The sequence below is a fragment of the Penicillium bovifimosum genome (assembly GCF_028826915.1).
Source record: "Penicillium bovifimosum strain IBT 22155 chromosome Unknown utg000005l_segment0_segment0, whole genome shotgun sequence".
NCBI lineage: Eukaryota > Fungi > Ascomycota > Eurotiomycetes > Eurotiales > Aspergillaceae > Penicillium > Penicillium bovifimosum.
In genome coordinates this window covers 5,198,377-5,215,388 of record NW_026622714.1, presented here as the reverse complement: position 1 = coordinate 5,215,388, position 17,012 = coordinate 5,198,377, and the positions used below count along the sequence as shown (strand labels likewise).

The 17,012-nt window shown below is 50.7% G+C and overlaps 6 protein-coding genes across 6 annotated transcripts; 2 read left to right on the top strand and 4 right to left on the bottom strand.

Annotated features, from left to right (window-relative positions):
• Positions 1-150: 150 nt before the first annotated feature.
• N7515_007197 (RNA-binding snoRNP assembly protein NAF1) lies at positions 151-2,184 on the bottom strand (the record flags this gene model as incomplete). The annotated part of the gene is made up of 1 exon (XM_056667941.1): positions 151-2,184. The coding sequence occupies one exon, from the start codon at positions 2,182-2,184 to the stop codon at positions 151-153; it is 2,034 nt and encodes a 677-aa protein (XP_056521537.1).
• Positions 2,185-2,372: 188 nt separating this feature from the next.
• On the top strand, positions 2,373-4,316 carry N7515_007196 (dolichyl-P-Man:Man(6)GlcNAc(2)-PP-dolichol alpha-1,2-mannosyltransferase; the record flags this gene model as incomplete). The annotated part of the gene is made up of 4 exons (XM_056667940.1): positions 2,373-2,428; positions 2,483-3,155; positions 3,206-4,000; positions 4,062-4,316. The coding sequence occupies 4 exons, from the start codon at positions 2,373-2,375 to the stop codon at positions 4,314-4,316; spliced, it is 1,779 nt and encodes a 592-aa protein (XP_056521536.1).
• A 523-nt stretch (positions 4,317-4,839) lies between these two features.
• N7515_007195 (heme-dependent oxidative N-demethylase family protein) lies at positions 4,840-6,286 on the top strand (the record flags this gene model as incomplete). The annotated part of the gene is made up of 5 exons (XM_056667939.1): positions 4,840-5,032; positions 5,087-5,189; positions 5,241-5,293; positions 5,348-5,471; positions 5,521-6,286. 5 exons carry the CDS (start codon positions 4,840-4,842, stop codon positions 6,284-6,286), a joined length of 1,239 nt encoding a protein of 412 aa, XP_056521535.1.
• A 204-nt stretch (positions 6,287-6,490) lies between these two features.
• Positions 6,491-9,844, bottom strand: N7515_007194 (Mpv17/PMP22; the record flags this gene model as incomplete). The annotated part of the gene is made up of 4 exons (XM_056667938.1): positions 6,491-7,911; positions 7,990-8,403; positions 8,737-9,143; positions 9,258-9,844. Coding segments are annotated over 4 exons (2,829 nt in total), but the record flags the coding sequence as incomplete, so codon positions are not given.
• Positions 9,845-10,372: 528 nt separating this feature from the next.
• On the bottom strand, positions 10,373-12,258 carry N7515_007193 (MFS transporter; the record flags this gene model as incomplete). The annotated part of the gene is made up of 2 exons (XM_056667937.1): positions 10,373-11,827; positions 11,890-12,258. The coding sequence occupies 2 exons, from the start codon at positions 12,256-12,258 to the stop codon at positions 10,373-10,375; spliced, it is 1,824 nt and encodes a 607-aa protein (XP_056521533.1).
• A 3,631-nt stretch (positions 12,259-15,889) lies between these two features.
• hhtA (histone H3) lies at positions 15,890-16,564 on the bottom strand. Its single transcript, XM_056667936.1, has 3 exons — positions 16,519-16,564; positions 16,271-16,378; positions 15,890-16,212 (listed from the first exon to the last, which is right to left on the bottom strand). The coding sequence occupies exons 1-3, from the start codon at positions 16,541-16,543 to the stop codon at positions 15,935-15,937; spliced, it is 411 nt and encodes a 136-aa protein (XP_056521532.1). The 5' UTR covers positions 16,544-16,564; the 3' UTR covers positions 15,890-15,934.
• Between the last annotated feature and the right edge of the window lie 448 nt (positions 16,565-17,012).

Sequence of the window (17,012 nt, the reverse complement as noted above, 5' to 3'; positions counted from 1 at the left end):
GTCAACTTCGTAAGCCGTTCAGACACTAAATTGAAACTACATGAAATTTTACATGAGTGAAATTTTCCAACCCGCACAGACCCCGCTGTAAATGCAAATCAAATCCGATGCCAGGATATCACAGAAGAACATGCAAGGAAAACGAAGCTATCAAGAAGGAGGAGGACCCTGGTTCCCACCGCTGAGGTTACGCAGCAGATCCAGCTGAGCTTTGACTTGGTCAAAGTTCATGCCCTGGTTTTGCGCAGGCTGCTGGGGCGGTTGCTGAGACTGCTGATAATGCTGCTGAGGCTGAGCGTATTGCTGCTGGAACTGCGGGTAATTCTGCAAGAATTGCTGTTGCTGCTGCATAAGAGCCAGATGCTGGGGCGAGAATTGGTTGGCAGAGGCGTTCTGGAACATCTGCATTTGCTGCAAGGCCTGGAAATTGGGGAACTGGAAGGGCATTTGTCCCATCGCTCCGCCCTGGCCGAATTGCGGTTGATGTTGCGCCTGTTGCGGGTTCGGAGCTTGTTGCTGTGCGTATGGCGCATATCCAGCGAAGGGCTGGGGCATCCCGTATGCGGCCTGCTGGGGCTGCTGATACATGGGTTGGGCGTATGGTGCGGGCGGGGCTTGAGGTTGCTGCTGCGGCTTCGACTCGTAGCCTGAGCCGCTGCCCTGTTGGGGCCGACGCTCCTGCTCCCACTCTCTTCCGCCTCGTCCGCCGCGGCCTCGTGCTCCGCGTCCACGGTCACCCCGACCACGACCTCTTCCGCCGCGGCCACCGCCGCGCTCGGTGCCCTCGACTGGTGCTTCGCGGCTACTCATCATCTCGTGGAGGTTTGTGGGGCGAGCCAGAGGAGTGTATCCCTCCTCGCCTCCGGCATCGTCGTAGTTGAGCTCGGACTGGTTCAGTTTTGAAGGGCCTGGGGCTGGTCTCTTGCCTCTTGGGCCTTCTCTGGCTTCCTTTCGCTCCTGTCGCTTTTGCTTCAGCTTGCGCTTGTATTCGGCCTCCGCTTCATCGTCGGAGAATTCCATCTCCTCATCGGCGACTTCCTCGTCGTGGAAGTTAGAGGCATCACTTCCCTTCAAGCCCTTGAGCGGCTGGGTAAAGACAAAGGTGGAGTGTTCCTCGACGTAGAAGATATCTTTGCCTTTGACAAGACCCTTCTCCTGGACTTCGGCGGCTGTGGCGTATGCGATGGTGTATAGAGGGTTCTCGACTCTTCCTAAGGTCTCTGCTACCACGCCAATGACCTGGCGATCATCGGAGCAGAGCAAAGAGCCTGATTCAAGTACCTGATACTCTCCAGAAGTATTTGCCTCGATGAGAACATTATTGTCGATGGCGGCATGGACTTTGCCCAGGAAGACAATCTTCATTCCGGGTGTGATCTTGACCTCGGGGATAGGCAGAATTTCTTGCTCAATTTCGTTGGTGGTCCGCAGAGGACCTCCGGATTTTCCTTTGCCATTTCCCTCGTCATCGGAACCACCTTCGGCCAGCATGAGGATACGGGCTTGCTCCTCAGCAGAGAGAATCGGGTAGTCTTCGTCGTCACTATCATCGGAGTCCGAGGAATCAGAGCTGTCTGAAGATGACTCGTATGGTGAAGAATCTTCCTCCCATTCAGGATGTTCATCCCCTTCGGCATCACCATCCTGGCCAGTGGCTTCAATGATGTCGACATTTCGTTCGATCATGTTGTCATTGTGTGCGCCTTGCTCAACGTCCATAGCTTCGTCGTGGGGGGCAGTGGGTTGTTGTTCGGTGTTGATCGCCTCTGGCTCCTCCTTCGTCACTGTTTCGGTAAGCCCTGGTTGTGAGATGGTTTGGTGCTGTTCTTGCTTGGCCTCCGGCTCAGTTGTCTGTTGCTGCGTCGGTTCAACTTGCTCTTCCTTGACCTTCTGCTCGGCCGAGTCTGAGCCAGCTTCGTGTTCGGAGGTGTGGTGGATAAGATTCAATCCGGGGATCACGGAAGAGGGATTCGAGGAAGCAGATGGCTCGTCTGTGCTCTCCTCAGCAGTCGCGCCGATAGTACTCGTGGCTGGCGTACCTGCGGCCAAGGGAGTGTTGTAGAAATCGCTGCCAGTGTCTGGAGTCCCTGGAACAGGCGGCGTATTGATCAGACAGGGTTTCTTTAAGGCAGGGCCTTCGCCTGTGTCCATAGCCTGGTCTGGCAGGTTCTGCTGGTCATGCATTCTGGAATATCGACTAGAAAATAAAAATGAACAGTTCAAATCGCAAGATCAAAAAGATGTCGGACGCGAAACTTTTTTTTTAATTTGCCGGATTTCACAGGGCGGTCAGGGCGGTGGAGGTCTTATCGGTTATCGCAGCTCTATCAAGTCAATGATGTCTCCAAGACTCCCACTCAACCTCAACCAACATGGCAGGGTCTAACAATGGCACCGAGGATGTTCATAGACCTCGGACAAAGAAGCTGTATGTGTATGCGATTACGTGGGATCAAATATCATGTTAATCTAATCTATATAGACCACCACCTCCTCCCTACTACCTCCCCCTCAACATCACCCTCTACCTATGTCTAATCGCCAACGGCCTCGCCGCAATTTTCTCTCCAATTCAAGACTGCGATGAAGTGTTCAACTTTTGGGAACCTGCGCATTATTTACAGCATGGATATGGGCTTCAAACATGGGAGTATTCTCCTGTTTATTCCATTCGGAGCTGGCTCTACGTGTCGCTCCATGCTGCTGTAGGCAAGCTGGGGTCTCTAGTAGTTCACAGCAAGACCGCCGAATTCTATACAATCCGTTTGTCTCTTGCTTTTGTCTGCGCTGCCTGTCAGACGCGATTATACTCTGCGATCTGTCGCACCCTCAGCCCGCGCATTGGTATCTTGTTTGTGATGGTCGGTACACTTAGCCCTGGCATGTTCCATGCTTCGGCGGCCTTCTTGCCATCCAGCTTTACCATGTATATGTCTATGCTTGGCCTGGCTTCGTTCCTCGATTGGAAGAATGGCCGGAGAACAGCTCAGGGCATCATGTGGTTCGGACTGGGCACAATTGTTGGCTGGCCGTTTGCTGGGGCTCTCGTTCTCCCTTTTCTGGCTGAGGAGGCCATCCTTAGATTCATGTCTGGGTCACTTGGCTCCTTTTTGTACAATGTTTTTGACGGTATTGTTCGTTGTTTGTCAATTCTGGTAAGTAGTTTTCCATGAGGCTTCCGAGTCATCACTGAACATTATTGCAGGCTCTTGAAGTTACAGTTGACTATGCTTTCTTCCGAAAGCTCGTCCTCGTGCCATGGAATATTGTTGCATACAACATCCTAGGAGGAGAGGGTAAGGGACCGGACATCTTCGGGACTGAGCCGTGGACTTTCTATATTCGAAACCTTTTGCTCAACTTCAATGTTTGGTTTGTCCTCGCCATGCTATCCGCTCCTCTCCTAGTCTTCCAGATGGTCTTCCGATCGCACACTACGTCCATTCAAACCTCATTGCGATCACTGGCACTAATTGCACCTTGGTACATGTGGTTTGGGATCTTTTCGGTCCAGCCCCACAAGGAAGAGCGCTTCATGTACCCGGCATACCCGTTCCTGGCACTCAGCGCAGCACTAGGTTTTCATATCATCTTAACCTACCTCGGTTCCACTGACCGGAAGGAACTGATTGGGCGTGTACCAACCAAACTCAAGATGGCTGCAGCCCTGTCTGTTGTTTTAGTAGCCTTGAATGCCGGCATGTTGCGCACGCTAGGCATGGTCACTGCGTATAACGCTCCTTTGAAGGTGTTCGAGCCTCTACAGCGGGTGGATCTCTCGCAAACAGGAGACTCGGTCTGTTTCGGCAAGGAGTGGTATCGCTTCCCGTCATCATATTTCCTTCCCAGCGACATGCGCGCCAAATTCATCCGGAGCGAATTCCGAGGGCTGCTGCCGGGTGAGTTCCCGGATGCGCCGAGTTATCTCGGGCGTCTGAATGGGGCCTCGCAAATCCCGTCTGGCATGAATGATCTCAATATCGAGGACCCTAGCAAATACGTGAGTGTCTAAACACAGTATTGTTATAATGTATTCTGTTCGTATGCTGACTCGACACTAGGTTGATATTTCTCAATGCTCTTTCCTGGTTGATTCCTATTTCCCTGGTCATGATGCGACCGCACTGGAGCCCCATTATGTCACGGACAAGACGCAGTGGGAGAAGATCTCCTGCGCAAGCTTCTTGGATGCATCTCAGACAGGTCTGCTGGGTCGGTTGATCTGGATCCCTGACTTGCCACTCATTCCGGACCGCTTCCGACGCAAATGGGGCGAGTACTGTCTTCTCCAGCAAACTGCTGTAGGAGATGTGTAGATCCAGGAGCTTGAATTCCTGACAATACCCGCTCGTAAATATACAAACAATCCACAATCGGTTCAAGTCAAAGAGTCAAAAGAGCTTATCAAGTAGAAGTGCAGCATCGCCTTTCCCAAAGGGGACAAAAAGTCCGTGTCGACGAATGATCTTGGCAGATAAAGACTGATGCTCTTCAAGGCACCTACTATGTACATTACATACATTACCTATACGCTCACTAGCACATGCAGCCCCGGATCCAACATCTCGAAAGAGTCAGAGCGGAGAGAAAGGTCATTTCCCCTCTTCCCCGCGAAACCAATCGCTCTATTCCCACGAGACAGTTTTATAGACTTTATATCTCGCATCAGATAACAGGAAAAGGCAGTTCGCAAGAGAATGCCATATTAATATTCCTACTATAGACTCGATAAAGGTCATTTTCACTTCCTACTCTATACTTACATACGGCCTACATCCACATTATCTCGCCTTAATATGAATACCTGAGGTTCTTTTTCCTTATAGCTGCCAGATAATCATGTCACTCGCCCTGCAAGGAACTATACCAGCGAACATCCCACTAAAAGCCGTGGGCGCCTTTCTCGTCCTCAACATCTGCGCATGGCTGGTAATCGCCATATCCCGGAGACGGACATCCAACAAGACCAGGTCTTCAAGTCCTGACTTGGAGAAACCCGGTGCGAAAGGGAAGCCTACCAGGCCACCAGGAGGTAAGTCCAAAGGAGTCTCTCAATCCAAGCCGAAATACTCACTAAAACATATAGAATGGACACCATCGGACTTCAAGCGACCACCAGCAGCACCATACCCAGACTGGGATGTGCATTCGACAAAGCCAATACCCTACCGACCTTTCAGATATGGCCCGTAAGTATTGACTTTCACCATACTTCTTCCTCGACCTCTGACCTGGGACAGGAAATACTTCATCACGATGGGTCTAAGAAGCATGAAATGGGATGAATGGATCGGTGAGTCCTCTTCGAACAACTTACCAACATTGAAACATACCCTAACCCTCGCAGAACTCGACAACCACTACTTGAAATACCACGGCGACAAAGCCCGTCGCATAAAAGAGCGTGGAAGTAAATGCTGTCGCACAGCGCCGGAGGCCATGGATGCGGCAATCGAACTACTAGAGGAGCTGTAAGTCCCAATTCAACAAAGCCCTCGACCCCATTCTAACAATACCTAGATGTGCCTACCTCCCAGAACGCTACCCAAGCATGTTCACCAAAACCCCAACAGGCATAACCAACACCGTAACCAATGAAACCTTCAACATAACCCAACGACCCCTCCCTGAAGACCCAATGGCCACAGCAGCGCGTCTAGTACAAGACGACCTAGCAATAATGATTGAGCGGCCCGACGGCGAATACTACCTGCTAGCGGGCGCAATCCTCTTAGCCGGATTCTGGCGTCTAAGCGACAAATTCGGCATGCGACTATCTGAAATCCACACGTCCGGCGATGTGCCCGGATACAAGAGCAAGCTGGAAAAAGGGATGAAGAATTTCTTTACTCGGCTTCGGCCTGAGGACCCCGTGCTGAGGAATAATTATTTCATCCAGGTTGACGATGAGCTGGCTTGGTCGCCGAGTATTGGCAGTGAGGATGGAGAGAATGTGTCGTGGAATACGGCGGAGAAGAATCGGGCTATTGAGAAGCATTTCTTCCGTTCTGAGAGGCAGTCGTTGAGGAGGTTGCCGAGGTCTGGGGGGGTTGTGTTTACGATTAGGACTTATTTTGTGCCGATTGTTGAGATTGTGAAGGAGGATTATGTGCCTGGGAGGTTGGCGGATGCGATTCGGAGCTGGGGGGATGATGTGGGGGTTTATAAGGGGAGGGAGAAGTATCAGGATGTTTTGTTGGAGTTTTTGGATAGGAAGCATAAGGAGCAGGTTGAGGGGGGGTTGGATGTTGAGAAGGAGGAGGAGGTTAGGAAGTATCCTTTTTGATATGATGGACTCCTTGTGGGTTCAGTAATGGCAATAAGAGAAGAAGCTATCTTCATTTCAACTGCCTGGTCATGTATATGAAGCCATAGAAACCAACATCTAGTCCAAAGTATCTGCACTGGGCGAATATATCAGATGCCAACTCCATCCCCTTTTGCTTTCGCTAAACGCGTACAATGAATTCCAAATAAACCAACTTCCAATTCAAATGTCCGCCGAAGACCCAGCTCTCCAATTCCTCCGAGCATAAGTCATCTCCTGATCCTGACGCCAAGAGCACTCGTCACGGAATTCACAGATGCGACATTTCCACGCATCCATGACATCCACGCCGCGAGGATCTCGCTCGCCGCGCCACCAGGTCATCTGATCTGTGAGGTAGGAGGTGAGGTTTGTGGGGTCGAAGAGGAATGAGCGACTTCCTATGAATTGTCTCTCCAAGTCTTCATTGACGGCAGAGGATAGATATCGGGCAGTGAGGACCGGGGAGAGGAGGGTCGAGTATGGTTCCAAAAGCTCTGGTTGGGTGAGTGCCGGGATAGATGGTGCAACGGGTTGTGTTTCGAGGGAAGAGCCAGGGAGGAATGTGAGGCGGAGTTGCTCTATCATGAGACTCCAAAGGCTGGAGAGGTTATTATGCGTTAGGAGCATGCTCATTGAGTCTTGGCTGGCAGTAGGAAGACCCCCGTTCTGTTCAGACTCCTGGGAGGAGAGCGCATCAAAGAAGTGGTCGTTCAGTCCACCAACTTCCAAGACAAAGTCATTTGAGAACGGGCGCTTTGCATCGAAGTCGTAGCGAGCGGCGAGTATATCAATGGAGACGTCGTCGCTTGTGATCAGCCGATTGAGCATATGGTAATACAGCTGCAGCTGGAGCAGGGTCGGTCTGAACCCCGAGCTCTTGACAGTAGGTAACGAGCGATTAGCCTTTGTCTTTACGTCCGTCAGATAGATCCGGGGTAGATCATAGACAGCCGCCGGCAGTTCCTGCTCGACCACGGGCGGTGCTTCATCAACGCTCTGCCCCAAATCAGAAAGCTTCATCCCTCCTTGCGAAGACGACAGCAAGTATTCCGACAAGGACATCTGATACTCCGGCAGCGCAGTGCGCGACTCCACAACACCTGCATAGAAAGCAGCAGCAGTAGCCTCCAGCTCCGTGTCAGGACACTCATAGGACAACTGATCGATAACGCCATTGACGACATTCCCGTCGACAACACCCCAAACCTCTAGCTCCCGCGTGGCCCCATACTCACGCAGCATGCGCAATCCCTGAATGACGTTCCAAATCCGCAGACCCCACGCGTCCTCCTTCGTCGTGACCTCCACAGGAACAGTAGTGTAAATCTCATCCTCGAGCGTTTTATGCATAGAGCTCCCCTTCTTCATCGCAGCTGTCCTCTTCTTCCGTCCATGTTTCGTCAAAGTATACCAGTACTGTAGCTCGCACCACGCAGGCGAGACCAAATCGGTCACTGAAAACGCCTTGTTGGGTGCTTGTCGGAATCGTTCGACGGGGGTTCGTGTATCGACCGGAGCGTCCTGTCGTGTCCATTCTCGTTCGCGGGCTGCCATGCGCTCGCGTTCTTTTTCGCGTCCCTCGGTCGAACTAGAGTGCTCGACTAAACGCTTCGGATGATATTCGTTCTCAGTTCGAGTTGCAGGCAATGCGACCGGACCGATCCATTAGGAGGACTTACCAGACGGGCGGGGGCTGGACTTGTTGACGTTGCCAGCGTACGGACTCGACCTCCCCCTAGCACTCGCACCCCATCTAACCGTCTGGCCCGGTCGATGCTGCTGCCACTGCCATGGCCGGCGAGGTGCTTCCCGACCCAGAACCTTAGGCAGCCGAACGACCGGTGGCTCATCCTCGATATCTGCGACAAGCAACTCTAGGGCTTCTGGTGCTAAGGTCTGTAGCTCGTCAAGTTCTGGTGGTGGCGGCGCCGGGGGCGGTTCGATTGGAGGTGGATGTGCAAAGGGCGAAGTGGCGATCGCGCCGGTCGCGTGTTCCGCGACTTGGCTCAGCAGGTTGTTCAGTATGGCTTCTTCATCTGGCGTGAAGTCGGAATAGTCACTGGAGTCGTCAATTCTCTCTGGGCAGGACATGCCTGCGAGTGGAGGAGATCATGTCTGCGGGGAATGTGTTGGATGCTCGGATGTTCTCGATGTCTTCGCCTCGCGTCGGCGTTAACGGCTTTTACTGGACGCACATTCCATACCACGTACTTCTTAAGACTCTTTTTGAGCATCTCCCAATATTTCCAAATGAAGATCAACTGATCTAAGTAATTGATTGCTCTTGGTGTATCATGCATCGCTTTGAAAACAGAACCCATCGCCGATAGTCGGCAGAAATCTATGAATCTATACAAACCCCAATCCAACTGTGCTCTCGGTCTATATGTCGAGCACCTATGCAGTTCCAGCAGAGATCAAGCTACCCCGAGAGCCAGCATGCACTGCACCACCAGCACTGACGCCCAGTCCCTCAGCAGCAAGCTCAGCAGCAGCAACTTCCTTCGCCGCTTTCTGATTCAACCAGCTCAGATAAGTCTGCCATCCAACCGCAATGCACCCAGAGAAGACGTTCCGGAACTGCGCCGGCACGTACATGAAACTGAACGCAGTGACAGCAGGCCAGAGCTTGACGCTGTTCTGAATGCTAACGGGAAGAGCCTTCTTGAGCCGCTCCCAAGTTTCGTCGAGCGTCGCACCAGCAAGAAGAGATTGCATGCTGAAGAAGTATGTGTTGAATACCGGTGTGAAGCACGTCTGCTGTACGACGACCTTGGTCAAGATCGAGAGGAATTTACTCGGGTAATTGAAGTGGTTTCCGAGGAAGAGGAACCTGGGGAGACATCAGTAACAGATAACAAGTATATACACCCCGGTGCATAGAGTCTCTGCTCTTATCCCATGCGGAAAACCCAAAGGAAAGAGAAGAGTAGAAAAAAAAACCCACCAGTTATAAGAAGGGATACTCGATCCCGCCCCAACACACAAATGCCTCAACGTCCTAAGCGGATCATATCCAGCACTGACAGTTGCCCCCTCATGCCCATCAACCTCACCTTCCTTCACGGGCGCAGGAACTTCCGACGGAAACAGCAATTGAGCACTCAGATCCCCAAACAGGTAGATAACGATCGAGCTCCAGAACTGCGTCGTGTACGGCTTGCGCTCCTGCGCGCGTGCATACCATCTCCCAAACCTCCCTACAGGACTAGCCTTGATCACCTCGCGGAGTCCACGGCGCACAGGTGTGGTCGTTGCTCCGGCTGCGGCGACGGCCGCGGGTATTCTGTCTGGTGGCTGCGATGGAGGAACATTTGAAGAGTGTGAAGGCTGTGCGGGTGCAGGTGGTGTGTCGCTCTTGGGGTGATGTTTTTCCGCGGGGTTGGAGTTGTATCGGCGTTGTGGGCGTGTTCGGCGCAAAATCTGGGGTTGGGATCGGGGGGTATCGGTCGGTGGAGGAGGGTTGTTGGGGATGAGACCTTGGGGATAAGGCTGTTTCGGAGGGGGTTCATGTCCAAGGCCGCATGTGTGATTACCTGGGGATAATAAAGAGGGAAAGGAAAGGAAGGAAATGAAATGACTCAAATGAGTGTGACTAGTAGAAACAAAAAGATTAGAGCCTCGGAGTTGTGGCGATAAGAATCAGCCGAAAAGCGGGTGAAAGCCGCTGTCGGGTACTCCGTCCATCTTCTACACTTCGGGTTTGTTTCCACAGTATACAACGCTTTATTCTATACTACTAGAAGTGATCAAATGGAAGGCTCGTTGTATTCACGTCAGAGAACTGACACTTTCAGTAAAATCCAAACTCCAGCTCTATAATGCATCCATCCCATTTAAACATTAGTCGGAAGAGGTTGCCCTCAGCATGATATGAACGGGTATCAATGCAACAGAAATAGGTATATGCAAACATGGTAACTTTTGGGAGGTGAAGGGGGGAAGGCGGAGAGGGTGAACGTAAACTAAGATTAATCGTCACAGGCATGCATGAATGTACGTAGATGCAAAGCCCGGATATGATATGATAGGAGTCGCAAAGACAAACTGCTCAGCAGCCGTCTATGCCTTGAAAGACTCCCGAGTATTGACTCGGTCAATATCGTAAGGATTTCCCTCGTAGGTAACCGAGCGAGTCAACGAGTGACCGGTGCGGGCGGAAGCAACAGAGCGTGTATGGCTGCGAATGCGCTGCGGAGAGAGATGGTTATCGACACCCTCGTCTGACTCGCTAGAGACCGAGCCCACTTCAGGTGCGGGAGCTTCTGTGCGGTCATATTCCACTTTCTCGTCTTCAGCCGGGAATGTGGCCTGCTCCTGGATCTTGCGCATGAAAGCGTCGGACTGGGCGGCGAACTTGCAGCGGGTGCGAATCGCGGGTCCGTACTTGTAGAATAGGAATGGGAACGGCACGCAGGCGAGCGCCAGGAAAGCTGGAATTGACGACGCCCAGTGGATACCGAGGTCTTGGTACATGTAGGTGGTGAAAAGGGGGAAGGCGGCGCCGAAGAGGGAACGGATGACGGAATTAGCGGCTAGCACGGAGGCTGCGAAGATGGTGTAGGCGTCGATGAGGTAGTTCATGATGCTGAGGAAGACTAAGACCATTCCGAAGCCGAAGGGAACGCCGGCTGCGATGCTGACCATGAAGTGGATCGAGGTATAGTTGGTCCATGCGAACCAGAACAGGCCGATGGGGATTGCGACGGATGCGACGAGGCAGGGTGGAAGACGTGCCTCGGGAGGAGCGAAACCATCGTATTTATCGGATACCGCGATATAGCGCTTGTTGTCCCAGAGGGAATAGCCGACGGCAATTAACATGCCGATCATGATGCCGAGGAAGGCAAGACCGCTGACACCCTGGTTCCAGCCACGGTATTGCTGGTAGACGATCGGGAACGCGGCGAACATCATGTACAAGGTGCCGTAAACAATAGCCATATAAAGAGACAGCAAGAACACAATGGGCTCCCGGAATAGGAGAATCCAAGGACGAGAGAGCGAAATCTTGAAAGACTCCTTCAGGGAAACCTTGCCTTGCTCGATTTCAAGCTGACTCCGGTAGACCTTACCCGTCAGCTTCGAGAGTTTTGCCGCGCGGCGACGGAGAAGCACAGGCGCATAGGTCTCGGGAATTAGCAGTGAGCCGAAGATCCAGACTGCACCGGAGAACGTAGCAAGGAAACCCATAACCCATTGCCAGCCGCCATCACTCATGCCGATGAATCCACCGGCGATTGGACCGATAACAGGGCCAAGGAATGGTGCAGCAGCAAATAGACTCATGGCGACACCTCGTTGCTTAGCCGGGAACATATCCGCAATGACACCACCGGCATTGGTCAAGGGCGAAGAGCCCCATGCACCAGCAAAGAATCGACAAATGATGAGGGACTGGGCGTTTTTAGAACCGGCGACACCAGCGTTGAAGGCTGTGAGAGCGGCATAGGTGACAACGAACAGGATTTGGCGACCGAACAGCTCACTCAGTGGAGCCCAGAGCAATGGTCCAATCTATTAAAGCAAATGCCGTTAGAATGCAGGCCAAACAAGTCGAGCTCGAGAAACAAACTTACTGCGAAACCGAGAACGAAAAGCGAGACACCCAGCGTAGCGACTTCCTGTCCGATGTTGAAATCCATCATGATCTCTTTGATACCGCCGGTATAGGCCGACGACACCAAGGAAACGGCCAAAGTCGCAATGGCCACCAGCATGGTAAAAGTCCACTTCTTCCTTTCGCTGAAATTCATGGGATTGCGAGGGTCCTCAGGAATCCATGTGACTGCGAAGGGGTCCTCGTCCGTTCCTGAGCCGGAGTATGGGTGATCGATGATGGTTTGGGTGACAACGCCCTGATCGAAGACTAAGCGCCAGTATGGGATCTTCGTGGGAGCAGAGGGCTCAATCTTGTCCGAGCTCCGGGGTTCCATGTCGACTGCCATGGTGGGCAGATTTTGTCCTGGGATTGCGATTATAGGGGTTCGATAGTGTCCAGGTTTACGTGAATGTCACTTGATTATAGGCGTAGTACTGTGTAGATAGCTCAGGAGTATGTGTTCCTGGAAGCTCCGTTTGCGGGGGGATGAGGGGAAAAATCTTAAATCTGGAGAGTTGAGAATCAGAAGCCAAACCAAGCACTTGGGCATAGCCTTCGATTATATAAATGGTCCATTTCGGCCCACAGTCCCGTTTCAAGAATTTTTAGCGTGCACAGCGATTCATTAATACTATGCAGATTGGAAAAGTCCGAAGGAAACGGAAGCTGTGCAAACTTGGCATAAGTGGAGACCGGATGCAGAACTCTTATCTCCGGCGCAACTTCTAAATTCCGGGCTTTTGTGTTTTCCATGCTTGTTTGATTATTCAAGAGAGATGTGTCTTGTATCTTCTATGATACAACCTATATACGCTAACAATTATGTACATAGTACAAAGGACATGTGTTTTATGAATTCAGGGGAAGTAGATAGCCCCCTTAGCCCCTGGGCCATGGAGATGAAAACGAGGAAACCACGTTTTCCGCCACGTGATTTATGTAGGTTATGCCAAGCTCCCTCCGGGTATAACGGCACCGATCGAACTTATGCATTGTGACCTCACTATTGCGCTGAGCCTACCTCACTGGTTTCTTGATTGTCTTTTCGATCACATTCGATTTGTTTCTACTTTGTAGATCGGTTTTGGTACACAGTCCAACTATCGCCTATTGTATGTGAAATGAAAGGAAATTAATGAGAAGAAAAATGAGGCAGGGCTTCGGCGGGGCCGTGCATACATCTCGGGACCGGCCATGTGTGGACGTTCGGCATCGGTACCTTGCCGAAGCTCCACGCGCTACGGGCTGAGGATAGATCTGGACTTTCTCCATATCTCGTGGAGTTTCAGAAATAATTTCCTATGCACGTACATTATTAGGCTTATGCTTCCAGATCATCTTTATACTGATTACAAACTGTTTCATGATTATCAATCTCTAACTATCGGCGCACCCACCTGCTCCGGTGTGAATGCATGGCATGCACAACTACTGGAAGTGCATACAGTACTACTTCTTCAGAGTTCCACAAGTCAAGCTTCCATGGGCGGAGAACTCCGAAGCCAATATTTTATCGGATACGCGATCTTCTATTCCATGGTGACGGCCCAGCAGACAGAACCAAGCTGGCATCAACTATCTTGGCTTGAATATATATTGGGACGGAACCATTGATCGAGCTACCAGCGAATTCCCTAATAATCGTGTGGTGCCACTCCTATATAGAGATATATATATGTAGTTCCAGTTGAATTGGTAGAGAATATTAGAACACAATGGATAACTACCTACTCGTGGCAAAGAGGGCGCTCTGCATACGTACACCATACAGTATACACAGTAGGTAGCAAGGTAAGGTATACTAGCTACATTGGAGTCGGCCCAATGAAAAGAAGAGATGATATGAAATACTGACATCACATCATGCACAGACTCCCGAGATCAGATCAATAATCAAGGCCGCTCTGGAGGGCGCCAGGCTTCAGTCCAAATATATCGTGCTCAGGATCGGATACTTCAGAAGCCCAAATCCCCGAGACCCGGCGACACCCCTCCGGTTCGCCTAATGGAAAAAGTTATGCACACAGGCGGGTGGCGCAATAGATTCGAAATCACAATCGAAAAGAAACCGAAGGAAAAAATCCATCCGCATTAATTCTTAAGCGGAAAATTTCCTTTCGATGGCATGGCCCCAGGCTTGGTTCTTGCATTTGCCTTAGGCCACTGGCGCAGCTATTCTTGTCATACCGACCCACTAACATGAATACATCCATCACAGGAAGATATTGTCTTGATCTTGCTACCAGATATAGTGCGTACGTGTTCATGTATATGAATCTATGCCCCTAAACTTCAGCTATTTACATGTTTAATTTTGAGGAATTTCCGATCATGTTGGTACCAAGATCAAAGAAATAGAACGCGAGTGCAAGTCACTCGATCTCCACTTGAATCCGCATGGCAGCTGCGATTGACACCTTATTTCCGAGGCGAACACGATCTCCCCACCAGGTCTGCATCGTCTGATCTAACCCGACGAGTACCTACTATGTTAGGCGGACAACGTATGATGTACAAAGAACCTCCGGTTCTGGTATGGATTACATCAAACACAGCATCATCTGACCAGAAAACATACACCGTAAATATCACTGTCAAGTCTACATGGTATTGTTAAACCAATCTCCGGTTGCTGGTCACTAACTCCGTTGAAACTAGTCTCGAAAGGCCTCCATAGTGCGGCTAGTGCCAGCATCCATGGATAGATACCAGGATTAGCAGGTATGCTCGTAGGATCCTTTGTGCTGATAGTTCCCGGCCAGATCATCTGACACCCTACACCATCTTCCCATTCGTCTGGTTGGATACCGGACTTCGTGCCAGGGTATCTGTTCAGAAATGAGTCATTCTGGTATACAAAGGACTACCTTGGCATTTAAGGAGTCATCCTTCATGACGTGTTCAATATATGGTCGATAGTAGTCTAGTGCGGCTTGTAGTTGGGTAGCTGGGTGGCAATATACAGGGTTTTCTCTAGGACTTTAGTTACAACACGGGGATAATATACATGAACTGGATGATAAGCCCAAATCCGGGGTGCGCCAGTTTCATTATATTCTAGACCCTGCTTCAAAGGTCGAGCGCGTTGCTTTGTTGATTACGGTTTGGTCAAGGTGAAGGAAGTCATGGGGAGTTCCCAGTTGGGTTAGGGCTGCGTGCTGAGTGGCGATCAAGTTCGCGGGTCCCCAGTCCGACCGCGTGTTCACGACTCACGTTCTTGTTGCTGATTTTTTCAAGTGGTCAGATGGCGAGATGTAGACACTTTAGTGCGTATAGATTTTGAGCTGGAGTTGTTTAGAGTATGATTTAATAAGAGCGCATATTAACTACTGATGAATGTATGAGGTGACCTGGTTGCGCTGGGAATCACTGTTCTGACCCGGTTGAGAAATGTTATGAGCCTAGGTAATTTAGTCTGCGATTCCTCTGCCACATAGACTGAATGTCTTCATGTTTCTACCAGAGATTATTATTGGGTGTTGACGTGATCGCTGGCGTGTATGGGGAGCAGGAGTAATGCCTGCAGTGTTTAGGGCGATGGCCAGCCATGACAACACGCTTCTTGGGAAACCTTGGAATAACCTCTTTGCCTGGGCTACTTGAGCGTTTGGAATGGTGTTTGCCATACCTAGGCATTGGTGTTTTAAAGAAGGCATATTGATCAGAACAAAAGGAATAGCCTCAAAGCAACCAAGCGTCGAACCATTACAAGTTTACTGTAGTGAAGTAATTGTAGTGAAGGTATTTGAATCATAGAAGACTTTCATTTGAGTCTTGTCATGAGATGATGCGCGCTAAGGCATCATGTTAAGGGAGCCCATAATGTACATGCCCATGACTGATCCATCAATCGATGGTGAGCAGTAGCATCGAAAAAAAGCAAAATTGCGAAGCAACCCAGTGCCGAAAACCCATTTGATATTTGTAAAGCAAACCCATCATGTATCGCCGATTGTCATGATAAAAAGAAAAAGAAACCCCGTTATCGCCTTTCAGAAAACCAGCTCGTTGAAAAAAGAAAATTACGAGCGCTCGCCACGGAGACGGCGGGCCAGCTGGATATCCTTGGACTGGATGGTGACACGCTTGGCGTGGATGGCGCACAGGTTGGTGTCCTCGAAGAGAGAGACGAGGTAAGCCTCAACGGACTCCTGGAGAGCACCGATGGCAGAGGACTGGAAGCGGAGATCGGACTTGAAATCCTGAGCGATCTCACGGACGAGACGCTGGAAGGGAAGCTTGCGGATCAGAAGCTCAGTGGACTTCTGGTAGCGACGGATCTCACGCAGAGCGACAGTACCTGATATGATATGTTAGAAGATATTCGATATTGTCATGCAACATCACATGGGACTTACCGGGCTTGTAGCGGTGAGGCTTCTTGACACCTCCGGTAGAGGGGGCGGCCTTGCGGGCAGCCTTGGAAGCGAGCTGCTTACGGGGAGCCTTGCCACCAGTGGACTTACCTATTGAAATTGTTAGTATGATGTTCTTGATCACGCGTCACACGCGTCATTTTCTCCGTGGCGGCGGACACCTGATAATTCAGGTGTCGACGAGAGGGGAAGAAAATGGAAAAGAAAAAGGTATATTGATGATTACTTACGGGCAGTCTGCTTGGTACGAGCCATCTTTGATAGACTTGATGAAAAAGTTGTTGTTGAAGAAAGTTGGTTGGCGGTGGATAGATGAAGAAGAGAAGTGGAAGACGGGCGGGGGAAGAGTATTTGTAGGAGACGGGAGGGGCAGGCTTGATCCCGGGACTACGAATTAAAGGGAGGCAGACATAGTCTGGTATCAGTGCGTAGACCACTTGGCTGCAACGCGTATTCCAGAGACCGATTTGCGGTGGCTTCTGATTGGTCCAACTGAATCAATCTCCTGGTACTGCCACTAAGCGAGGGATCGACCAATGAGAGATCAGGATCAGAGAGTGTAGAATGCCGAACCCTTGAATTCTTGATCCTGCCACCCATCACCCTTTGGAGAATTATCAGAGCATTCTAAGGCATTCAGTATGGCTTGGAATGCTTAATTACATATCTAAAATAATTGATTTACGTTGTTAGTGGTCAATTGAAGGGAAATCAGATGTGAAAG